The sequence below is a fragment of the Helobdella robusta genome (assembly GCF_000326865.2).
Source record: "Helobdella robusta unplaced genomic scaffold HELROscaffold_9, whole genome shotgun sequence".
NCBI classification, from domain to species: Eukaryota; Metazoa; Annelida; class Clitellata; order Rhynchobdellida; family Glossiphoniidae; genus Helobdella; species Helobdella robusta.
Genome location: NW_008705512.1, coordinates 501,969 through 529,204, shown reverse-complemented (window position 1 = coordinate 529,204; position 27,236 = coordinate 501,969). Strand labels below are relative to the sequence as shown.

General features: G+C 33.2%; 3 protein-coding genes across 3 annotated transcripts; 1 reads left to right on the top strand and 2 right to left on the bottom strand.

Annotated features, from left to right (window-relative positions):
* Positions 1-587: 587 nt before the first annotated feature.
* Positions 588-4,927, bottom strand: HELRODRAFT_165967 (hypothetical protein; the record flags this gene model as incomplete). The annotated part of the gene is made up of 3 exons (XM_009033019.1): positions 588-604; positions 3,353-3,811; positions 3,886-4,927. 3 exons carry the CDS (start codon positions 4,925-4,927, stop codon positions 588-590), a joined length of 1,518 nt encoding a protein of 505 aa, XP_009031267.1.
* Positions 4,928-20,062: 15,135 nt separating this feature from the next.
* On the top strand, positions 20,063-23,248 carry HELRODRAFT_165965 (hypothetical protein; the record flags this gene model as incomplete). The annotated part of the gene is made up of 3 exons (XM_009033018.1): positions 20,063-20,980; positions 21,860-22,000; positions 23,195-23,248. The coding sequence occupies 3 exons, from the start codon at positions 20,063-20,065 to the stop codon at positions 23,246-23,248; spliced, it is 1,113 nt and encodes a 370-aa protein (XP_009031266.1).
* Positions 23,249-26,654: 3,406 nt separating this feature from the next.
* On the bottom strand, positions 26,655-26,966 carry HELRODRAFT_70875 (hypothetical protein; the record flags this gene model as incomplete). Its single annotated transcript, XM_009032932.1, has 1 exon — positions 26,655-26,966. The coding sequence occupies one exon, from the start codon at positions 26,964-26,966 to the stop codon at positions 26,655-26,657; it is 312 nt and encodes a 103-aa protein (XP_009031180.1).
* Positions 26,967-27,236: the final 270 nt, after the last annotated feature.

Genomic DNA, 27,236 nt, shown 5'->3' with positions numbered 1-27,236 from the left:
GACAAATAATAATAAAGCTTCTTCGATTCCCAACAAAAAAACCGACATTCTGAATGTGGCTTCGTCACGGACTGCTGATTCAATTCGGAATTTGAGATATCTAATTTTTATTGCCTACCGCCTGCCTTCTGGCAAGAAGGACCGTGCGACATTTTGTTGTTTATGGGTGCAGTGGTGCAATAGAGTAAGCAAAATGTTCAAAGTCGATGACGATTTTATGAGAAATGGATGTTGGATGGATGTAACGGGTTCGATATTAACTAAACACAACGACAGATATATTATTAATCCTCCTTTATTAAAACCTAACTAAATAATTATTCGAATAAACCAAATTAATGAAAATGCAACAATACAATACTCAATTTTACTAACGTCAACTCCGACCCAAGAGCCACATAAAGGAAAAAGAGCTAACTTATTTGCGTAGGCTATTTATAGGCATGCACGGTGCTCTCTCCTAGGTAAGCGCTTGTACTTTGGTCTAGTAATCGACCCACGTGACCATACGGCGCTCTCTCCTAGGTAAGCACACGTGCTTTGTGCTAGTACTTATTCCACGTGATCATGTAATGGAACAATTTCCATTACATACCTCCAACGCCTAGGAGGATGAATGTAACATTCATCACACTTACAAAAATAAAAACTAAACAAAACAAAAATTAACGTCCAAAAAAAAAACAATAATATTTCTTGACTTTTATATCCTGGAGAGAAAATCGGCAACGTTACGTGAACCCGGACGATAACAAAATTGTATATTATACTCTTGAAGGGCCAATATCCAACGTGTAAGCTTTGAACTTTTTGGTGTCGATTCCGTCAGGTATGTTAATGGATTATGGTCTGTAAAAATTTTGATTTTGGATAGGCAAATCCACGAGCGGAATTTCTGAAGAGCCCAAACTATCGCGTATGCTTCCTTTTCGATCGTGGACCATAGTTTTTGAACATCGGTCAGTTTGCGACTAGCAAAGGCAATAGGTTTTTCTTTCTTGTCGTTGCCCCATTGAATTAAACAACAACCTACCGCACATTCGCTTGCATATGTTATTAATCCAAACTCTCGTTGGTAATCTATGGTGTTCAATACGGTGGCATCCTTCAACTTCTGAATCATCAGATTTAATGCATTCTGATGGTTGGTGGACCATATTATTCGATTCGATGGTGATTTCTTAGTCAACTCGGTGATCGGGTGCATCGTTGCAGCCAGGTTGGGTAGGAATGTTTGAAAATAATTAAAAAATCCAATTAATTTTCGTACCTCTTTTGTAGTCTTTGGTGGTTGTAGATGATCGAGTACCTGTATCTTTGATGGGTCTACCTAAATTTTTCCGGATCCCACTAGATGACCTAAGAACTTAATTCTCTTCTGCGCAAACCGACATTTGTCTAAATTCAACGTTATTCCGGCATGGGAAATTGTCTGTAAAAAACTTCGAAGGTGTTGGACATGTTCTGACCAACTATTAGAAAACACGGCAATGTCATCAATGTAGGTTTCTGTGAACTGATATATATCTTTCGTAAGTTCCTTCATGGCGCGTGTGAAGGTTACTCCTGCCGACTTCAATCCAAAAGGCATCCTTTTAAATTCAAACAAACCTTCATCGCAAACGAACGCAGTTAACCATCTTGAACTTTCTTGTAAGGGTATTTGTCAATATCCAGATCGTGCATCAAAACAACTGATGAGGTTGGCGTTGCCCACCTTTTGTAGTACGTCCTTTACATCTGGAATTGGAAATCCATCGTTTGTTGAATGTTTGTTAACGTAACGATAATCCACTGCCAAACGTACGCCTCCGTTATTTTTTAACACTCATACCACTGGGCTAACCATCTCACTGTTCGAAGGTACAATGATATCTTGTTCCAACATCTCTTTGAGCTGACGCTTTGCTTCCCCCCTGAGTAACTCGGGAATTTTGTAGGCTTTTAAACGTTTGGGTTTAAATCCTTCATTAACTTCAATACGATGTTGCGTTCCTTTAAAAAGTCCTATTTTCGTGGAGAATACGGCTGAGAATTCCTCGATCAAGTCAATCAATTCTCGACTTTCTTGTTTTTCTAGGTCACTAATGTGTATCTCCTCCTCGTTGATTTTTTGTTTGTTTTCCTTCTGTTCTTTTTCATACGTATCTAATACGCCAAAATCTGAATCATTCTCTCGAAGAATAACACAGGTATTGATCATGGCCTCTTCAATTCTTTTATGGAATCCATGAAGTTTATTGGCATGCACATGATATTTTTTTCCTTCCAACTCAACTAGGTACGAATAAGGTGACTTCACTTTCGCAATAGACGCCGGTCCTTGCCATTGGTTATACCATTTGCTTTTCATCTTCAAGGGTGCGAGCATAATGACCGAGTCGCCAACTTTGAAATGCTTGTCTTTCGTGCGAAGATTGTAATTACGTGTGTAACGCTGCTGTTCCTTCTCTGAATAGTATGCTGCATAATTCTTCGCCAATTCCAGATTGTTTTTAAGATTTTGGAGATATTCTGATCCTCGGCCAACATTTAAAGGAAATTCTCGTTCACCTGTCCAGTTTTCTTTCATCACTGTTAACGGGCCTCTCGGCAACGTTCCATACAATAATGTAAATGGACTTATATGGGTCGTGGCAGAAGGTCGTTCTCTCAAGCACCAAAGTACAAATGGTAATACTTTGTGCCAACTACGTGGATGATCTTTGGCAACCTTGTATATCATCATCTTCAGGGTTCTGTTACATCTTTCAACAACGCCCGAAGCTTCTGGATGTTCGGGTGTGTTAAATCTAGGACAGCACCCCAACCGTTTCAACATCTCCTTTGTGAGTTGACTCGTGAAGTTTGTTCCGCAGTCAGAGCTGATTATTTTTGGAATGGAGTGTCATGAATATCTGTAATAAAACTTCACAGTGGCCTTCGCACTCAACGATCTGAGAGGGTAGGCCATGGGCCAACGCGTGAATAAGTCCACTGCTACCAAAGCGTAATTATATTCCGGTTTAGGTCCTATTTCCGTGATCATCGGTCCAATGCAATCTATAACCAAATGACTGAATGGTAATTCGTCGTTTCGAGGTATCGGTGTGATGGGAACTTGTTGATCTCTTTTAATTGGTGCTCGGAGTTGACAAATCACACACGTTTTACAGTACTGTCGTATCTGTCATATCTGTCATATCTGGAAACCAGAAATTTAATCCGATACGATAACGCGTTGTCTTATACGCCATATGCCCTGCAAATGGGGCATCGTGTCCCAGATGTAATATGGTTTGGATTCTCGAAATTGGGAGACACAATTGTTTTACCTTATGTCCTAATATTTCTTCTCGATGATACAACAGACCCTCTTCTATGAAGAAGTTGTGTTTTCCGGTTTTAGCGTATTCCCAACACCTTTTTAATGATTCACACGCTAGTTGTTCTTCAAGGAGTGTTGATTTTTCAGCAACCGCGCTATCCCTACTTCCCGTCTCTTCTAAATCGGGTTTGTCAACTTCCTGGTCTTCGTCGGTTGATTCTTCTACGTCAGACATCGGATCTTGTCTCTTCACTTTTGCTTCATTTACCGACTTCCCTATTTCCCTTTCAACTAGTTTGACTTCGACGGTCACTGGATTTACTTGTTCGGTTTTGTCAACCACCGGGTTATCGCAGGTTAATTCGTTTCTCTTACTTGCCGAATCCTGCATCTTTTGCAGCTTCATTGATTCATCAATTTCTGACAGGTTTGTTTGTGGAATCGGGACGTCATAGAATTTCATCTCCTCGATCAAGTCAACGACACTTGGAGTTAATAATAGCCCTTCACAAATTTGGGAACAATTGCGCAATATATCTTCACTACTGGCGCAATATTTGTTTGTGTCTTATCCTTACAAGTAGGTTTGATCTGAATCCATACACCTTTCGTATGGTCGAAATGTTGTCCAATTCCCTTTATTGCTATAGTGTCTACCGGCTGTAATTTTAACTGGTAGCTGATCTCTTCACTGATGCAGCATATTTCTGATCCACTATCAATTAACGCCTTTTGATCAATCTCGTCGTTAATATTTACTTCGATGTACTTGCGATCATAAAGTTTGTTTGCTTCAATGACAACTTCCTTTGTTCTTATTGGTGATTCGATTTCAACTGGTCTCTGCGTTTTTTTGTCCGTCTCACAGCGCATGACTTTTCTAGTGGCCGTAGGTGTAATTCTATTTTTCCATGTACAGTGCTTTGCAATATGACCAATCTTCCCGCAAGAAAAGCAGGTTTGTTTGGGTGAAGCTGATTTGTTGTTGCTACTTCTATACATCTGGTGCTCATTTTCTCGAAATGATTGTATCTGATTGATACTCTCCGGCATACATGTATTGTCGCTCGAAACTTTCATGTTCATGGCAGTTTCATATTTGTCGATCGTTTGTGCCAACACGTCAGGACTCATCCAGGAAGCTGCTTGCTCTTGTGACAAAATAAATTCCAGAGTATGTCTTGATAGCAACTCTTTCATTCTATCTGCACATATTAATTTCATTGCATCTTCTAATCCCGTAATGTTACGGCTTTGAAAATAGTGGTTCAGCGTGCCGTATAATTTCGCCCCGAAACTCGTGTACGATTCGCTTTTCTGTCTTCTCAGGGCAAAGAATTCATCTCTCAATTTTGTCGAGTTTAACCTGAACTCCTGCAGAATGAGTCTTTTAATTTCGCTATAATCCTTCAGACCGTCGGCGGAAATAGTATGTAACCACGTTTTGGCCTTTTCGTTCAAACTCATTATCAACAAATTGGCTTTAATTTCTCCGTCTACGTGATAGTTTCGAAAAATTTTCTCTACGTGTTCAAAGAATGCAGGAATATCTCTTGGCTCTAACGGACACGTTCCTATCAGATGTTTTAACGACTCCGCGAAAAATCGAGTCTGTTGCATTAGTTATTATCCTCACTAGCATCATTGGCCACTTTTCGATTATTCATACCTTCTACCTCTAGTCGTCGAATTTCTAATCTAGCATAATTCTAATAATAGCATAATTCTCGAAGCCTATACTCCATTTCTAACTGTTTCCTTTTGTATAAGGTCAATCCACTTTCAGCATCTTTCGACACAGCGCCCTCCGCCGCAACACTGCATGGAGAATCAGCGCTGTCCGCCAAAATTGTTGCCCACGTTTCTAACAGCTGTGATCGGCTCATCAATCGTACACTGGCTTCGTCGATTGATCTCTTCAGTAGCTTCCTTGTTATTTGTTCGTTCGACAGACGTTGTAATTTTTGTTGTTTCATCTTCGTCAATCGATCCATTATAATTCTGAATTCTCAACTTACAACAAACGTACAACAAATGTAACAACTTATAACTAAGTATTTAATTAATCTTTTTATATAAATGTCAAAACGTCCTATTAGTTATTTAATTAATCACCAATTAAATAACTACCCCACTTCTGGTACCAATGTAACGGGTTCGATATTAACTAAACACAACGACAGATATATTATTAATCCTCCTTTATTAAAACCTAACTAAATAATTATTCGAATAAACCAAATTAATGAAAATGCAACAATACAATACTCAATTTTACTAACGTCAACTCCGACCCAAGAGCCACATAAAGGAAAAAGAGCTAACTTATTTGCGTAGGCTATTTATAGGCATGCACGGTGCTCTCTCCTAGGTAAGCGCTTGTACTTTGGTCTAGTAATCGACCCACGTGACCATACGGCGCTCTCTCCTAGGTAAGCACACGTGCTTTGTGCTAGTACTTATTCCACGTGATCATGTAATGGAACAATTTCCATTACAGATGGAGGTTATGCTAATGTTTGTGCTAATGATAACGTTGGAAACAAGGTTATACAAATTTGGAAGATAAAATATGGAAATAGTTTCTCAATGTTTAAGTCTACTGAACATTTTGTTGCACCTAAGGTTAGTCATCACACTACAAATAAATACAATGTTAAAATGTCTTACAGCATATTCTTACTCAACTGTTAAAGCAAGAAAGATTGTTCTTTTTTTTCATAAATTTTTTTAGAGGTATCAGCAAAAAAACACATAGCATGTCAACACGCGTGAATCAACGCATCACGCACGTCGCATGTGTGCATTCGAACACATTCACTACAACAACAGTGCCAAGCATCTTAGCAAGTACACCGCCCATGTCTTGTCGTAGCATGTCCCATCATGCTGTGCCATGGTATGTAGTGTTACGTTATGCTGTGCATAAATATGGGCGAAAGATTCCAAAATTTAAAAAAAGTACATAATTAATAATGGTGCTTTTACAATAATCGAATAAATGCTGATACCTCTAAAAAAATAATAATAAAAATTTTATGAAAAAAAGAAAGATCTTTCTTACTTTAACAGCTGAGTAAGACAATATGTTGTAAGACATTTTAACATTATATTTATTTGTAGCGTGGCGACTAACCTTAGGTGCAACAATAACTGTAATTAGTTTATTGTTGGAGAATGCAACACGGTTGTTAACGCGAATGTTTACGCTTTAATCAGAGTGCCTTTAAATTGAGTTTTCAGTCCGATCATCTTATTTCTTCATGTTAAGGCAAACAATATTTTGCCTTCCAACGAATGTTTCTCGTCTGTGATTGCTACGACAAAAATATACTTTTAAAGAAGTTTTAAAAATAGAGCCAACCATTTAAAATTCGTTACTTTTTGAATTTTTTTCCTTTAAAAAAAAAAATTTCCTCTTGTAGGCTATAATTTTTTTATCACTAGCGTCTAAAAAATAATTTTACAACGTTATGCAAACATTTGATAAGTTGCTCAAGTTCATTGTTGGAAACGGCGCAAGAGTTTCGCGTTGAAATATCAGACCGTGATTTAAAATGAATTCACTCCAGACTGCGATTTAAAATAAATTAACTTCAAATTGTCATACGAATTGGGTTAATGAAATATTAAAAAAATATTTTTTTTAATTTATAACATTTTAAATTTTAAATTACAAAAACTGCTTCTTGACTAAGCTAGGGTTTTTTTGTTGAAAATTTTGTTTTCGTTAAAAAATTATGGTTCAACTTCATTTTGTATACTTACAATGACTGAGAGAAAGTAAACCTCCTAAGTCATTCAAACATTCAAGAAAAAAAAAAAGTTCTACAATACCTGCTCTCAATTTTACGTACACCTTCTCACTCATTTGTTTGAAATACAAAAAGAAATTATTTTCATTTTAATCTGAGCTTGACTTGCGAATATAATTAAAACGCCAACGAAATAAATTTAAAAACTTAAATATCGTGTTGATTTAGATTGACAAGGAAGGTAAATAAATTTTTTAGCTTTTTATTTCCTTTCCTTCTTTAAATGAAAACTTTTTCTCTTCTGAATATTTATTATATTTATTTGAACTTCACTATTTTGTCTACTTAATTTTACTAATATTTGTTATAAACAAAATTTACCTAATGTTACTAAAACATTTCAAATCCATATCCATGATTTTTTTTCTCAGTTGTTTCACAGCTAGTATGTTGTTACATTCTCCGCGTCTGGCAGAGTTTGATTTAAAGAATACAACAATTATTCTCATTAAACACTTTTTCCTTACTAAGGGTTAGAAATGAGGAAGGTGCTGGCATAAGGAAAATGATGAGTCGTGGGTGGATATTAACCCAAAATAAACATTACAACATTTCCCAACTGCCCGATAGTTGTATACCGTAAAATCGTTGATGTTTTGCATTTTAAATTCTTGATTATTCAGTCAAAATATTTCTAGTTTGAAAGCTGGTGTACATCATGCTATTGTTTTCTTGTCATTCTCTTCCATGTTTGTAAATTTATTTATTAATAAACAGGAGCATATAAGAGCTTTCTGATTCTTTTTTTATTTCAAGTTTGAAATTCTCACAAAATGAAAAAACAAAATAAAATCTCACCGCTGGTATCATGTAGAATTGACATTGTTGTTTAGAAAACAGAAATACAACATAGGAAAATGTGTGGTGTGTGTACGTGTGTGTGTGGTGTGTGTGTGCGCGTGTGTGGTGCGTGTGTGTGTGTGTGCATGTTCGAGCGTGTGCATAGTAATAAGTATATTATCAATCAGAAGGTGACATTCACAATTTAATTCAAATAAAATTATTGAAATGTTCTTAGTTATTTACCAGCCAGCATGCGGAGGCATGGTAACGAACTTACCTGTCGACGATGACTCTTAGTGAAGGAAGGCTCGTGAATTAAATTATTTTTACATCCAATTTATTTAAACTTAATTTGCTTGCATTACAATTCCTGAATTTCAAATCATTGGAAAATATCAACATCGTGAGTGAGTGACTGATGGTCTGGAGGAAGTTAGAAATGTGGCTACAATGAACGCTGCAGGTCGGTTCAATATAAAACATGACTCCAATAGATGACTATTGTGTTACGGAGATTCTGAAGACATTATTATCTACAGTATTAAAGTGTAATATGGTTCTAAAAATGTGTGCGCTTGTTGCATTAAGAAAATTACGATAATAACAAAATCGATTATATTAGAGACAAAGTTTGGCGAAAGCTCCCGCACGAGGGATAATTTTGCTAGGGTTGATAAACTAAGCAAAATTTTTATATAAATTCGACTTGAAATACTTTCAACTTCTTTTCCCACTAAAACAAAATTTTTAAAATAAAAAGTACAGTGTTTTTTAAATATTGAACTATAAGAAAAAAGTAAAAAGTTAACCTTTTTAAAAAATCAAAATCCTCTTCAACAAAAATTTCTGACTACACAGTTTATTTATAATATTGTTAATGTGTGAGTGTCATAAATATTAATGTTGCTTTTGAATTTTTGTTTAAGCTGCTACTCCGAAAAGTATTGTTGTCAGTTGCCTCCTTTGTATTTCTTATTTAATTTCTCTTTAAATATTTAAAAGTCGCATTCGCCCGGATTATCTCGCAAGTTTGTAATGTTGTTGTTGCTAATGTTGTTGTTGTTAGTGTTGTTGTTGCTAATGTTGTTGTTAGTGTTGTTGTTAATGTTGTTGTTAGTGTTGCTGTTGTTAATGTTGTTGTTAGTGTTGCTGTTGTTAATGTTGTTGTTAGTGTTGCTGTTGTTAATGTTGTTGTTGTTAATATTGCTGTTGTTAATGTTGTTGTTGCTAATATTTGCACTGCTTACGCCGTTGCTAATGTTTTTTTGACGTATCCTGCTGCTAATGTTGTTGAGGCTACCGTAGTTGCTGCTATTGTGTTTCAACAATGTTGTTGCCATGCTCTCTCCTACAAAATATAACATTGAAAAATTTTCATTTAAAAAAAATTAAAAAGTTGCAATTCATTATAGAAATAAGTTTTATCATTTGTGAACGACTAGTATGGTTTCACACAGACGTGTGGGTCGTTGGCGTGTAATAATTGGAGAAGGCATCTCCCGACAGGCGTACCTATAGATGAACCAATTTGCAGTTCCATTGTTCCATTGCACACAAGTGCTTATTTTTATTCTTTTTTTGGCCATTGAAAAAAAGATTGGAAGACGCTGTTAAAAATTTCCAATAACAAATTACGTCATGAATAGATTTTTTTCATGGAAATATAATTTGCTGAAAAACAATTCCTAATGAGACATGCTCGAAGGAGAATCTTCCTAATCAGCGATGTTTGAGACGAATTGTTAATTGCATGAAAGACCATATCAGCACATTTTTATTTTATTCATTCATTCATTCATTCATTCTTTCATTCATTCATTCATTCATTCATTCATCCATCCATCCATTCATTCATTCATTCATTCATTCATTCATCCATCCATCCATCCATTCTTTTATTCAACGGCTTTTAATATCGAAACTATCAAACATAGCTCAGCTAACCATGAGCAAGTAATTGGTTGATGAACACTCATAAATACGAATTCAAAGAAAATATTTCATCCAGTTCAGCTGACCTGAAGGGAGGTAGGTTGGCGTGCGTGCGTGTGAACATCTTGCCAACAGCAGAACTGTACGCCCCCCTACCCCTCCCCCGCACGCACTGCAAAAATTTAATGACGTAATTTCCGCTTTAGAAAAAAAAGTACCGAACCAGTTTTATGATGAATGCACTTTTTAAATTAATTATGAAGATGAGTGCTTCAGTGCTCAAGGCAAACGTCATCTGCTACTTATTATTGTTGTTACCGTTGAATGGTAGTTATTATTTTCTTCACCATGTGCGATATTTATGATAAGGAACTCTTATCTTAAGACATGTTAAGTTTTTTGTAGGGCTGAGGACAAGGTCATGAAAACCTACCTAGCACAACACCACAACAAAACAACTTCAGTTCAATAAAAATATAACATCTATAAAAAAAGACCCAACAACAACAACTATACAAAAATGATACAACACAACAACAACACAACAACAACAACACGACAAACAACATCAACGTAATCATCAGAACGAAACAACGATAGAACGGCGTTACAACACTGCACAACTGCACAACTGTAGGAAAGCAGAGACGACCGCAGAGCACAACATCACCAACTACAGTAATTGACCAAAACAATATTTATGAGTTTAACAGCGGACAACGTAGAATGCGCAGAAATAAGCTTGGAAAATTTTTTAATTACCCATGAAAGGACGTTGGAAATGTTTTTTTCGTGCGTGACGTAGCTGAACCGGCGCATGCGATCGTAATTTGAAAAGTACCAACCAACTAACTTTAAAGGTACTAACCAACTTTAAAGGTACCTGCCAACTTTAAAGGTACCAACCAACTTTAAAGGTACCAACCAACTTTAAAAGTACTAACCAACTTTAAAGATACCAACCAAGTCTTCAAACAAAACAAACATTTGTTGGAGTAACATTTACAACATCAACAGAAAATAAAATTCTCTCAAAAAATATGTTCATAAATATTTGACTGAAAATAGAAATTACGTAATATTGATGGAGATCTTTCAACAGCTTTATTACAAGCCAACGAAAAGTTTTACGATTAAAATTGCCCCACATATGACGAAAGACCAAAATATCAGCAAAAAATGCGACATTGAGAATTTTAAAGTAAAAACTGCACGTTGACACGTGACTTCAGAGCAAAAAATTTAAATGTGGCATTCCTCATCGCCAGACTGGCAGACAGGCAGTGCATCACCCGCATGGAAATGTCTCCGGCATAAATTGAAAAAGTTGAAACAATAAAAACCTGCTTTCCAGCATCTTCTCCACAAATTGACAAACAGACAGGCAGAGAGACAGACAGACGAGAAAAAGTATTTTTTGATTTCACAATAGAGAAAAGTAATAAAAATGAATGACAAAACGAAAGTCTTAAAATGAATACTTCATCTAGTTTAATTCAACTCCTACATTTATATATTTATCTAATATAGCTTTTTGTCTAATAAAATGATGATTTAAATGATGAATCTGCTCTTTGGAATCTATTTCAAAACTGTAAATCCTCTTTCGCACTTTTCACCAACTCCATGGTGGATGGATTGCTTCCAGTTCATTATTAGCTTTATGTAATTTAATCCCCTTGTATATGTTTGTCTATGTTGAGGTCATCATCGGTCTATATGTGTATCTATTTGTCTGTCTGTCTATCTGTCTATCTGTCTGTCATCTATTTATCTATCTTTCCATCCACTCATCCATCCACTCATCCATCCATTCATTCATCCATCTATCGAGAGAGAGTGAAAGAGAGAGAGTAATGATAAGGTGAAAAAGAATGAAATCCTAAGGGTTAAATAATTGATGCGTTTGAGATAGTTGTCATTTTGTTCATGAAAATGTTCAGAATTTATGTACCTACGTTTCGTATTGTTATAACCGCAAGAATGGTTAAATTATGCTATATAATTAATTATAGTTATCTCGTTATATTTGTTATCTTTGCAATTTATCAATCGATTGTCAACCATAGAATCTTTTCATTCTATAGAGGTTATAGAAAGGGCAAGAGTAGCGAAGTCGGTAACAAGGTTTGAAGCAAAGTCGTAAATGTGATTTGTGTAGTTACTTGGATTGGTTTATTGTTTCTATTACTGTTGGCTTTTTAAATAAACGTTCAACAGAGTTTGCGTTCGAAGCAGTTCTGTTCACCTAACGAAAATCTTGAACCTACAAAATAACGAACACTTGACGATCGTTTGAAGCCACAACACTGGTGTTGGAAATATAGAGATCGTTGAAATTATAACATCGGCGTTGGAAGTAGCGAGCGTTTAAAGTTTACAACAGTACACACGAGAATGGTTCATAGGGTAATATCGTTTCACCGTTTGTCCGTTGTCCACTCATTTAAATGTTCACAACAATCAACGGCTCATTCTTTTAAACTTCCAATTTTTACGCTGTCTGTTTGGTTCGTTCGTTCATACGTTCAAATTGTTAACTTTATCGATCTTATTTTAAATGTTTGCTCTGTTTAATGGTTCACTTGTTCAAGTGTTTGCTCTGTCTAATGGTTCAACGATATTCAAAAAGTTTCAAAGGTTCGCATTCCTGTGAATGTTCGTTATTTGACGATTCGTTACTTATAAAGTTCGTAGTCAGAATACTTTTTTCTGTTGGTAAGTCAGACGGCGTATTTGTTAGTTCATCCATCCTTTATTAAATGTTCTACAAAACGTGCACACTTATTATGATATTGATGTTGTATTTGTAAATGCTATTTGTTAGAAGAAATATTAAATTACGTTCTAAAAATTCAAAGTAAGTAATTGCAGTCTGGGGCATGTGTTGCGTACGGGCTGGTCTGATGCAAACCATCTTATAGCAATTGAACACGAAATGTCGCAGCAAACAACTAAATAAAACTTTTGTTCTTATTTTCATCATCAGCACCACCTTTTACATTTGCAACTTTTTTGTTCATAATTGAAAGAATATTCAACAATTTTTAAAAGAAAACGTTAAAAATTAGGCAGCTTTTTTTAGTTTGTCTTTTTCAACATTGTGCCGATGAACTGTTGAATCTCTAAAGTGAGAAATTATTTGTGCATGGAATGAAGTCCCATGTGCTATTTTTTAATTCAATTGTGGATAGTATTTTGTTTTCAAACTAATTTGAACAAAGAATAATAATTTCGAACTGAAACATCTCATGTGTGGTGTTTTTTTTCCTTTAAAAATTGTTAACATTTTCAAAGCCCTTTCAAACTTCGAATTCTTCACAAAAATATTCAAACTTCTGATGGTCTTCTGAGATTCGTTCGAAAGTAAAAAGTGGCGTTCGTGATGATAATAATAAATTTTTTTCATTTTTACGACATCTATAACAACTCTAGTAATTCTAGAATAAATCCACTAATAAAAAATTATTATCAACTTGAAAGAATAATTTTTGTGATGAATAATTGAACGCGCCCATTAGTTACTGTTAGATGATGCATTTTGATGGCTGTGTTCGTACGTACGCTGGCTCGAAGATGAAGCGGGCTTCGTTAGAATGAGACCAATTCATCATTTTATTTTCTTGCACGGACATGCATGCAACGTTCCTTTGTAAACAAAATTAAATTATTCATGCACTTTTGATTCAATATTTATGCCCATTAATTTACTTCAGCTCTTGAAAACTGCCAGATAATTTGTGACACGTTCCATAATTTATCGCATCTTATAAATCATCTCCATTCGTGATTTTAAAGAGGAAATGAAATTATTTTAAAATTCATTTCGCATTTACATCTCTGCTGCTTTTCACAAATCTCATCCATCAAGCGGTCTGCACATGGCGCTCATCATCACTCATGCTTCTTCTTTGACGCTACGAGCCGACCGACTTCAAGTTGTCTTCCAACTCACTCATCACTCCGCAGATACGCTGCTGTCTCTTCCTTGCATGCACGCTACTTTTCATTGGAAATATTTTTTTGGACTGGTTAAGCGTTTTTTGTTTCATCAATTCATTAGGAATTGAATTTTTTTAATTACGCCAGACAGACCGGCACGTAGGCAGGGGAACGTTGAAATATTTATTTTGATATCCAGGTTTTGCTGTCCATCCGACTTCAAAGAACGACAACAAAACTTTGTAAATTTTAAAAAATATTTAAAAAGAACCTGTCGAGTTCTTCCAATTAAAATGAAAATATCGAGTGCATGAAAGAGAAGACACCAGGCTGGCTTGTTGATTACGTCGTTCGTTACAAATATTTATTTGTTACAAATGAATTTTTATTTTTTAGAAAGCGTTTTGCGAGATTTTTTGTTAACATTGTTTATTTCTTTTTTCAAATTTTAAATAATTCATTTCTTTTGTGATGAAAAAATTATTCAGACGACAAAATTTGCGCGGTACACAAAAATGAAATCACGATCAGGCAAATTTATAAACTTATTCAAATCATGTGTATATATACTCATATTTAATATAACTGTCTGTATTTTATACAATTGTTCGTATCATATATATTTGTTCGTATCATATATATTTGTTTGTATGTTGTATTTATTTTATAAATCTATTTAAAAGTTATAAAAATTTCATTCTTTCAGCATAATTTTCAGATGAATTGTTTTTTTTTAACAATTAAAATGTTCATGGAATTCGAGAATTTGAAGCATAAGTAATAGAACATTTTGAAAAATTTTTTAAAAAATCGTATGAGCCAGTTGAGAAAATAGAATAATAAATAAATAACGCTGTCGAAGTCAACATTCAAAAAAGGTATTAAAAAGCAAACTGCGCTATAAATGTATATGCTGCTATGATAAACATTCATTGAAAAATACGTCAAATAATTTTCTGTGAACAAGCAAATGTATAGAATTCAAATATATAAGATACAAACAAACATACAAAATACAAACAAATATGTAAAATACAAATAAATATATAAAATACAAACAAATAAATATGATGGTAACAATTATAAAAGATACAGACAGATATATAAAATACGAGCAGAGGCATACAAGGTAGGAACAAATACGTGGCATGAACGAAAAGACAATATGGTTCGATAACGATAACAAAAGCAATGAATAAAGTTTTGGATATGAGCAACTAATGGGTCGTGAGGTGATGCATGAGTTAATGAGCTATTTGTTAGGCTTCAATAAACTGTTATTATGTTGGGAAAAAATTTACACGGAATAGCCTCTTGTTAATTCCATCAAAAATATTTTTAATCGGTGTATTTTTTCGCCGCTAAGTAAAAAGATTTTTAAGCAGGAAGTTTGCAGGACGTTGTTTGAAGAGTTACCATCGATATGAAATATTAATAATTATAACGAGAAACGTTTTTGGCTTTTTTTTACGTGATTAGTTTGGATGAAAGCTGTTGAAAATTGAAAATAAAATTTTAGAATTGTTACATCGGATTTGTTATCAAAAGACCTACATAGATTAAATTTTTGCCTTTTAATTAAGTTTTCGTGAAAAAGCAATTAAAATTAGTGATAAGAAAGAATCAGAATAAAAAGAAAGCAAAAAGTCCGCTGAATATGTTTGATGATGATTTAATTTAAACGTGCAGACAACCTCAAATTTTGTTTGCAATTTTTTTTCTTCTGTCCGCCGCTCAACTGCTCAACCTAATCTGAAATGCAATGAATGATTGCCTTCTGGATTATACATGAAAATATGCAATGTACGTGCATGCGCTTTCGAACGTACTCTAGTACATCTACGAATCCACATACGTACCACATGTACATCAGGGTGGTCACAAAAAATCAATGCTCGAAATCTTAAGGTAGGAACCTACTAAATTGTGCCACTTGGCTAAAAAATTACATTTGTAAAGTTTTAGCTCAATTGGATGATGCTAACCCTCGCCTAAACGAGGTTGAAATTTTTAAAAATTAGGAAAAAAACTTATTTTTTGTTTGTAAAATGAAAACAGTTTATCCTAAAAACATGACCTTAGTCTCATTTCGTTCATTTTTTTATTTTCTTAAAATTTTACTGCTAACATTTCTAGCTACAACTCATACTTTCTGAGATATTTGCATTTTTACACATAAACAGTAGAAAAATGTTGAATTCTTTTAATATGCAAAATTGCATAATAACTTGAATACTATTGAAAAATCACTTCTAATATTGAATTATTATATTTTTGTAAATTCCTGTTGACAAAGTATTTCGCAATTTGGTCAGGATTTTTTCATTATATCTAAGTCTGACAGGTTCAGACAGAAAATTAAATTCATAAAACTGGTTATATGTATGTTTGATAGTGTTGAATGTAAAACCATTGTGTTTGCAGCATCTGGTGCTCTGCTTCAATCAAGGTAGATGACGAAGGTGGTATTTTAATTAAAAATGTACCTCTCCAGAGAAAAGTTTAGTCTGATAGATTTAAAGAAAAATGGTTTAAAGATCTTTGTTTATTTATTGGTAGCATTTGAAGAAAATAAACAAATGAACAAAATGAGAACAAAATCACGTTTTTAGGATAACCCGTTTGTTTTAAAAACAAAAAATGTTTCAAAATTTAAAAAATTTTTCAAGATTTCAATCTCGCTGAGGCACGGGTTAGCATCATCCAATTGAGCTAAAACTTTACAACTGTCATTTTTTAGCCAATTGGCACAATTTAGGAGGCACTCCATTTAATTTTCCCAAAAAGGTTTTCACCTATATCCTTGTTACCACCCTAATGTACACACACAAATTCTCATACATAACAATACATATACAAATTCACAAACATACCATTATGTGACATAATGTATCTATATGTTGTACATGTACAATAATAATACGTTGGTAGACATAACCACAAAAAGACCTGCACACACATGGATTGAAGCTTACAGAAATGTTCAAAAAGCAAGGATCGCATAGAATAAACATTGCAAACAAAGAGGCAGGTGGACAGATGATGAAACACACACATTCAGATACATGTGTTGTGAACCAGACTCGTAAACATGTCAGAATTAATACGATCATTGCCAACCTTCGTTTTGAAGAGTGGTTAAGTTACATTAATATTTTAAATTACGTAAAAAATTAAGTGAATGAACTGAGTGAACAAATTAAATGAAAGAGTGACAAGTTCCTGTGCAAATGAATGGTACGTGGTACGTGCGTTCAGTCGTCATCCAGTTAGTATGACACGATAAAAACATTGAATGAGCACATATTAATAACATTATAATATTATATAAAACAAAAAGACTATTATACCAGATGTTATTGATATTAATAAAAATAATAAACGTAGTCATAGTTCTGTTGATGATGCTGGGGTAATTATGACGATGAATATGACGATGATGGCGATGATCATTAGAGTAAAATAAAAATGTATACCTGCTATCTGTGTGTATAAAATGCAATAAAGTTCTTAAATGTATTATGTTCTGTGTAGAATGTTTGTAGCACAAGACGACCCTGGTTCTGCATTGCAGTTGCAGTGACCGGGTTCGAATACGACGATATCTCCGTCTGTCACACGATCTTGCCTTTGCAGGCCTGCTTTGTGCTGTTAGGCGTTGTGCCAGAGTGAGGGTGTGTCGTTAAAGCGGTCTGCGCAGGCAATATTCCTGGTCTGTGCTTATTTTTGATTTTCAGTCGTCATCTTATTAGCTTAACACGGTAAAACCATTGAATGCGCACATATCGATCAGAAAAACCAGAATTTTTCTGAAATTTGACCTGAACTGTACGGAACGTGTGTGTGCTTGCCCAGTCAAACAACACGGTTTTAAACTAATTTTAACAGTATCATTAGATACTATTAAAGTTAGTTTAATTAGTGTCGTTAGATTGTGGAATGACCTTCCTGAAGATGTGGTGTGCTCTCGTAAAATTGCTGAATTTAAGAAGAATGTGGACAAATCATTGGTTTAACATTCCTTGGAAATTTGAATATGATTGTTATAAATAGTAAACAGTAAATGTTGTTGGACGTTATATGTTAGTTTAATTTATTATTAAACAATTGCAGAATGATTGCCATTAACTTCATTATTTTGTTTGTGGTTATTTATTATAATTAAAAAATACTGTATATTTTTATTTCAATTTATATTATGATACCGTTATGTCACTGAAGTTTTCTTTTATTTATTGTTTTATTTATTTAATTAATTATGTATTTTTTTGTTCCACTTCATGTTACGATTGTTTCTATACGTATTGTATGTATGATGTGGTGGGGTGTACACATATGTATCTGAGATGGTTTGTTTAATTATTGAATTTCTATTTAGGTTTCTATTCTGTTACTAAATCAGCTGTTGGTTACAAGCAAAAAATTATTTTATTTTAATAAATATTTTTAATTTATTCAAATTTTTAATGTATTTCCGTTAAAGAGTCGACTTGCATTCTGATTGTCGCAAAACGATATGTTTACTGAACAAAATAGAATTTGTTTTCTAAATATGTGCACAAAAATACTGAAAACATTTTTAACTGTCTAACTATTGTTCGAAGAAGACTGGACAAAAAACTTGAAAAATTATGTGACGTGTGTATAGATAGTATTGAGTGAATGGATTGAATGAATGCACCCTTAACACGCGGATTCAGGCCACGCATATTTGCCTGCGGGGTCTTGGGTTGAGCGATATATGGTTCAGTTGTTTTCCTCTAGCTCCGAATTTCTTAATTTAATTTTTTCCTTGATTAACGAATTTTCAAAAAAAAAAAAAATTTATTTTTTATTTTCTTTTTTTAATATTATAACTTGCATACTTGCACGGAAGCACCAAAGGTACTGGTGGGCCAGTCAGGCTGGCGCCACGTTACAAAAGGGCCAGGGTGGTTACGTCGCCAACTATAATATCATCACCACCGAAGATGGACAGACCAATGTTTTTTATCATTGAACCGCTAACACTGGATAATGACCACGACTTCCGAAAAATGTCAATTTTCAAAATCTGTAAATTCTTCCAAACCACTCTAGTAGAATTGAATTTCATTAAAATTCAACCAAACAGAATCTTGGTTAAATTAAAAGTGGAAACTCAACGAGATAAATTATTAAAAATCAATTCTATCCTGAATAAAAAAGTTAAATGTTATCCACACAAATCTTTGAATATAAGTAAAGGAGTTATCAGAACAACAATTTTTAAATACTGCTCTGAAAGTGAAATAAAGGAAGAATTAAAAAGTCAAGGTGTGATAGATATTTACAATATAAAAATAACCAAAAATAGTCAGAAAATTAACACAAACACCTTCATTCTAACATTCAATAGTCCCCAACTTCCAGGAGATTTAAAAGTTTGTTATCAATCAATCAAAGTTGAGAAGTTTATACCCTCTCCAACACAATGTACAAAATGTCAGAAATACGGTCACCACCATAAGATTTGCAAGAGTAAAGGTGTTATTTGCTCAAGGTGTGGAATTGTAGGACATAAGCACACATGGGAAATCCCATGTCAAAATACCCCAAAATGTTACCACTGTGGACATAACCATGAAACCTTTTCTAAAGAATGTTCAAAATTCAAATTGGAAAAAGAAATATTAAAGACAAAAGCTGAAAATAATGTATCATATATCCAGGCGAGAAATCAGATATATCAACAGAAAAAACCATTATATTCCCAAATAATTACAAAAAAAGCAATGGTAAATAAAGAAACCCAATGCAATCTCATAAAAGATCCAACAAACTACTGCATGACATATTTAAAGAAAAAACCATCTAATATTGATAAATCTCATAAAGGAAGAGGGAAAAAATTGGAATCAGATCATGATGATGACGACAGGAGCAGTACCAGTAAAAGTAACTATAATGGTAATAGTGTTAATAAAATTGGTAGTCATAATAATGGTAATGGTAATAATAATGGTAATAATAGTAATGATGATGATAATAATAAGAATAATGGTAATAATAAGGGTAATAATAATAATGGTAATAATAAGAAAAAAAATAAAGATCCATATTCATTCTCTACTGATGAGGATATGAAAAGTAGTGATGATAATGAAGTATTTTGAAGTATTTTGTAACAATGATGATATTTTTTTTTTTTTTTTTTTTGAAGGATGACCAAAAAAGATAAACTTGTGGATAGGCCCAATATTAATGTAAATAATATCAAAAGGGTTACAAAAGATAACAATGAATATGGCTTCTAGTAAAAAAAATGCCAACAATAGACATACAAACAAGGGATAAATCAGACATATTAAGCAACAATGATGATCATAAATCAATTAAACGTCAAGATGATATAATGCATAAAAATCCCAATAAGATTAGAATCCTACAATGGAATATAAGAGGAATGAAAAATAATTTTCCAGAACTACAGATCTTAATCTCCAAATATAATCCTCAAATCATATACTTGCAAGAAACTAAGGTTACTGATGACAAGCAAATAAATTTGAAAAACTTCAAGGCTTACCATAAATCAGCCATACCAACAAAAACAAACCCATCGGCAGGAACATCAATTTACATCCATCACGATATAACACAATCTCCAGTTAAAATAGAAACTAATAATCATTTTATAGCAACAAGAATAACAATCCACAATAAATCCATAACAATATGCAATGGGTATATAAAACCAAACTCATTGATCAAATCACAAGAGTTAAAACATTTAATTAAACAAATCCCTAAACCATTCATATTATTGGGAGATTTCAATGCTCACAACAAAATCTGGGAATGCTCAACTTCCAATGCTCAAGGAATACACCTAGAAAAAACAATAATAGAAAGCGATTTCTGCCTAATCAAACCAACAAAAGCAACAATGTATCATGATCATACAAATACTTCATCAACAATAGATCTAGCCATGACCACTCCAGCCATTTTAGAATGGGATGCAGAAGACGATTTACATGGCAGTGACCATTATCCAATAATTTTATCCATCAAAAATATAAGAAATTATGATTTGAAAAGAATAAATTACAATAAAACAGATTGGACTGCATTTAAAACCATGACAGAGGAAAGAATGAAAAATTTTAACACAATTGATGATGAATCAATGAACAAATGGATAAGGATTATAACAACAATCATAGACCAGATTACACCAGTTATAAAAAATAAAAGTGGTAAAATATTAAATCCTTGGTTTAATGAGAAGTGCAAAAATGCAATCAAGCAAAAACAAAAAACATTCAAAATATTTAAAAATAACCCTACCCAAGTCAATCTCATAAACTATAAAAAATTCAAAGCAGAAGCACGTAGAATAGTGAGAGAAGAAAGGAAATTCTCCTGGATTTCATTCGTCAGTAATCTCAATGTCAACACTTCAGCAGTAAAAGTATGGGAGATGATCAGAAAAATTAAAAACAAATATAATACTAACAAAAACAGCCATATTATTGTTAACAATAAGGAATATATAACTATATCCAATATTTTGGCCAACCACTTCCAGCAAAATTCAAAAAATTTAAACAACCAATTTGCAAACATCAAATCAATAGAAGAAAGTAAAGATCTGGATTTCAATTCAAAAAATTTAGAGCTATACAACTCTCCTATATCAATGAAAGAAATGATGTATGAAATTAACAATAGCAACGATTCCACTCCAGGTCCAGATTTAATTACTTACAAGATGCTTAAAAACTTGCCACAAAATGCACTAATGATACTATTGAAAATTTACAATAATATTTGGTACAACTCAAGTCTTCCAACTATATGGCTCCATGCAACAATAATTCCGATAAATAAGCCAAATAAGACCAAATTACAACCTGAAAACTATAGACCAATATCCTTAACCTGTTGCACCTGTAAAATAATGGAAAAAATAATCAATAAAAGATTAAATTGGTATCTGAAAACAAATAAAATAATATCAAACTCACAATGTGGTGGGATTAAAGAAAGATCTACGTTAGATAACATACTATATCTAGAAACCCATGTCAGACAAGCTTTAAACAACAATGAACAGGTGATAACAATCTTTTTAGACATAGAAAAAGCTTATGATAAAGCCTGGAGGTATGGAATTACTAGAGTACTACATCAAGCAGGATTAAGAGGAAACCTACCCAAATTTATTCAAAACTTTTTAATAAACCGATTCTTTCAGGTAAAAATTAATAATATATTTTCTGAAGTAATGCATCCAGAGTTAGGCATCCCTCAAGGAAGCATTTTGTCACCAAAACTGTTTTGCTTACTCTTGGATGGCATAACAAGTATAATTCCAAAAAAAGCAATAGCTTCACTGTATATGGATGACATAACAATAACTTTTAGAAATAAAAATATTGAAATAATGAAGGAAGAAATAAACAGATTTTTGATTTCATTAGAAAAATGGGCAATTGAACATGGAATAAATTTTTTAGAATCTAAAACAAAAACCATCCTACTCTCAAAAAACGAAAAAAAAATATACCCAAAATTAAAATTTCAAGAAAATTTCATCGAATTTACTCAGCAATATAAATATTTGGGAATAATCTTAGACTCCAAACTTAATTTTATTCCGCACATCCAGCAGGCCAAAAAAAAATGTTTAAAAGCACTCAACCTTCTAAAAGTTCTATCTCATCATACCTGGGGTTCAGACCAAAAACACTTAATGACAATCTATCAAGCAATGATAAGGTCAATAACAGACTATGCTAGTCCTGTCTACGGATCAACAAGGAAATCATATCTGAAAATTCTTCAACCAATAATGAACGAGTCATTAAGAAAAGTCTTGGGAACTTACAGAACATTGCCATCTAGCAGTTTACATGTTTTGTCTGGGGAGATGCCTTTAACATTTAGACATCAAAAGTTAGCATTGAATTATTATTTAAAAGTTAGGTCTCAGCCAAAAAATCAGAACTACAAATTTATAAACCAGAATCATCAAATAAAATGAAAAGCTATACAAACATTCCCAGCAAGACTTAATGAATATATCAAAGGTCATAACAAAACTAATATTTTGAAAGAAATGGATTATGAACACCCGCCTTGGCTATTGCTGTATCCGGATGTTGATATCAGTATAAATTGAACAGTAAAAGATGAAAATTTAGCAAAATTTTATTTAAAGAAAAAATCCATAAAAATCCCAATTCCACAAAAATTTATACGGATGGCTCAAAAAAGGAGTTCTCAACGACAGCAGCAATAGTTGTTTACCAGCAATCAAAGATTATACATAAGCTCATGAAACATCTTCCAAACTATACATCAATTTTTACGGCAAAGATCATTGCTATTGAGATGGCGATAAGCTATGTATCTAAATTCAATAATAACAAATTTTTAATATTTTCAGATTCATTATCTGCAATCTCTGCACTTAATCAATAAAGCCCTCAACATAATCTGATAAAGCAAATACAAAATAATATACATAATAACTTGACTAATAATAGTAATAAAATAGCTTTGATGTGGATTCCCAGTCACATAGGAATTCATGGCAACGAAAAAGCAGATCAAATCGCATCACAAGCCCATGCTATCCCAATATCAAATGTACCAATTCCATACAGTGATTTAAGAACTTGGACAAAAAAAATTATGAATGAAAAATGGCAACTTGAATGGAATAAGATTAACAATTATCTTAAACTATCCATGCCAAGTGTTTATAAAAAAAAATCCAGATGAATCTAAGGGTTTGAACCGTAAACTGAGGACAATTATTAATAGGCTAAAAATAGGCCATTCAAAATACACTCATTCTTGGATAATCAACAAAACAAATCCACCAGCATGCAACTTTTGTGATGAAAAACTTTCTGTACAACACATATTGGTGGAATGCAAAAACCATGATGATATTCGGAAACGATATCAGATCCCCTCAGATATTGAAAAAATTTTCAAGAGAGAAAACATCAATAATCTAATAACATATCTTCAGGAGATAAAAATAGTCGACAGAATATAGAAATATTTGAAAAAAACTCAAAAAAACCGTAAGACAATTTTGTTTCAAAAGAGAAAAGGGCGTAAAGATAGCCAGTAGCGCTGAAATGCCGTTAAACTGCATTATTAATAATAATAATATTTGCTTGCCTTATGTGTGTTGTTTATACTTTTGAGTAATGTCACAAAGGAGAATAACCATTAGCATTATCATCATTTGTTTATTAAACTCATACATTTTAATCATTTAAATATGTGTAACAACCAGCCACACCATCTGTTCGTTTCTGGATTCTTTCCGGACAAAAAAATATTGGTGTCGTCTGTAAAAAGTACCGAAGTACAACGATCAGACTACTGTAAAATATATATCATTCACAAATAGTTCTAACACCGACCCTTGAAGGACCAATTTTGGTAACAGGTAACAGACAATGATATAATATATATAATATATAAGGACTTATTAAGCCTGTACTGAATTTGACTTGTTAGAATTAGGGCAAAGTTAATAAAATCCCAATATAAACACTGACAAATTTAAAGCTAGTTTATAAACAGCCCCATTTAAATTACATTATTTAAATTTTGTAACAAATAAAAAAGTAATACTTCTAAAAAGATGCCAGATTATTTACTTGAATGTGAGTTTAGTATATTTATTTATTGTAACAGCCATTATCTATTAAAACACCTTCGGGGCGAAGATAAATCTTCATTATCTCCCTCTGATAAGCTAAAACATTTTTACATATTGTCAACAGCAATTTTAGTGTCACATTCATTATTCACAAACAAATAAAATGAAAAAAACGAACAAATAACTTTGGTGAACCGTAAGTTCCAAAATCCGATAAGTTGATATTAATATGGAAGTTTAAAAGGCAGGTATACAATGACATACATATGTGTAAAAAAATAAATTTGTGAAAAGTAATTTAGTATGATAAAGATTACAAACACAAACTAACCATATAAATGCTTTCCAAGAAGTCTTGCATCACGTGCATTCCCCGCCTGTTCAATAAAAACAACTTTTAATACTAGCAATAAATGATAAAAATAAACTCATACCCAAATTTTCAATGTGAAATTCGTACAGACCAACAGCGCAACGGTTGAAATGAATCTTTGTGCAAACATTTTCACCAACTATGATGACGTAACAAAAGCCGATTGACAGAAATAAACATTTAAAACCAAATTTTGTTAAAAAAATAACGACAAACGATTAGACGAGAACATGAGCAAATTAAAGAAGAATATAGCCAAACAAATGATTTTATAGTGCCAGGCGATCAGCACACGTGCGCATACTACGTCCATTACATGGAAGCATGCAAGCGCACGTATATGAATACATGGAGCGGTGATGGGGTGGGAAGTTGTCGCCAGCTGGTTGCTCCCATGCAGTGCGTGAACAAAATATTAATATAACGATTAAATAATAGTTTATTAGATCAATCTTATCGTCATGTTATTGAGTTTAACATTATGTCCCTACTCTATTACTTTATGGAGTACTTCTATGTTTTTTTAAGCTTAATCCTTCTTAGTTTGAACTAATTTGTTTTAATAAGTTTAAAAATTCTATTGGTCTTCCTTCGATAAATTTAACTCCAGATCCGTCTTTAAACTCTTTTTCTTCTATTTGTGGTTTAAGTTTTATATTTGACTCGACTATTTCATTGTCTCCTTAAATTTATCATGTCACTAAAAATTTTTATTTTCATTAGGCTAAAATTAAATCTTTTCTCGATAGTCCTAAATTTCAATTACCTTTTTCTTTGCAGGTCTCATCAACCAATCAATCAATCAATCAGTGAAATTTGATTAGCTCAATTTCTAAAAATTCAACTAGACCCAGCCAAAAATTTGCAAACAGACAATTTCGAAAAATTGATTGTTGTCACTCTATTTTGGGCTTCCTCTATACCGTTTAAAGCTTTCAATTCTGGCACTAGCTTAGTTTCTCGTGTTCCTATGTTTACTCATATTTGATATTTCTCCCTTTTTAAACTATTACATTGGCTACCTTTTAAATATAAAATTGTTCTTAATTTACGCATTTTGATGTTCAAAATCATTAGTTTTCCTATATATGATTTTGATCTTTTATCTTAACCTAAACTTAGATGATCTTCCCATTCTCACTATTTCATATCTGTTAAACACTCGTTCATTAAGCTTGCTTTCGCTTACTCTGATGGTCCATTTTTATAGAAATCATTACCTGTTACTCTTCTAGATTAAATCACTTTCATTATTTAGAGCCGGTCTCAAACCTTTTTTGTTTAAAAAATTGTTAGACAAATGTTGTCGACCAAAATAAATGATTGGCTGTTAAATTGTTTTATTGGATGTTTCTAAGATTAATTCGTCGCTTAATTGACCATTTGATTTTTTGTGCGATGTTTTTGATTAATTTTGATTTTTTATTGTTTAATTACTTAGTTTTTACTTTTTTTTTAATTTTAAAATTTCAGTTAACTGTTTTTTAATTTTTTTGAATTTGAACGGTTATTTTAAGATATTAAACGGTGGCCTCCTACAAGTTTTTACTTTTTGGCTTCCATTTCAATTCATTTTATTGTTTGTTGTGACAAAAATAAAAATGTATCTATCTATAAAAAAATTACAAATAAATATAAAAATATAATGGCTTACCTTCCTTTCGTTTCACGTAAAAAATAAATGCATTCTATTTTTAATCGTAAAATGTTTACGCTCCCCTCAGCATTGAACCGAATACAAGATGCTTACAGTTTCGATGTAGCAGCCGTCGACAGGCTAAAACTAGACGTCGAGATATTGGATGGCCCTGAAATGACCGTTATTTACGTACAAGTTTGTGTGGGTCTTTAACCACCGAAACCGTAGAGGGTACTTCCCTGTCTTTTGAGTGCGTGCACGACGTCCATGGCCGTCACGGTTTTTCTCTTTGCGTGCTCAGTGTAAGTGACAGCGTCCCTGATGACGTTTTCAAGAAACACTTTGAGAACGCCTCTGGTCTCTTCGTATATCAGACCTGATATGCGCTTAACCCCGCCTCTTCTGGCCAGGCGGCAGATTGCGGACTTTGTGATGCCCTGGATGTTGTCTCTGAAAACTTTGCGGTGACGCTTGGCTCCACCTTTACCCAAACCTTTACCATTTTTTCCCCTTCCAGACATGATTGATCAACTCGATTGTTAATAAAGAAACCAAGCCAGACAACTAAGCGACAGTATAGACAGACTGATTGCGATTGAATGAACGACGACATTTATATACAAGAAACTAAGACGTTTACCTCGTAGAGAGCTCTTCCGCCACGTGCCAGAATACGGTTCTCACTGTTAATCTTTTGTAAATCTCACCATAAAACATTTGTTTGCTATGTGTGTGAACGGTTTTACATTTCATACAACGCATATGACGTTAGTTTACTTATCATGCTATTA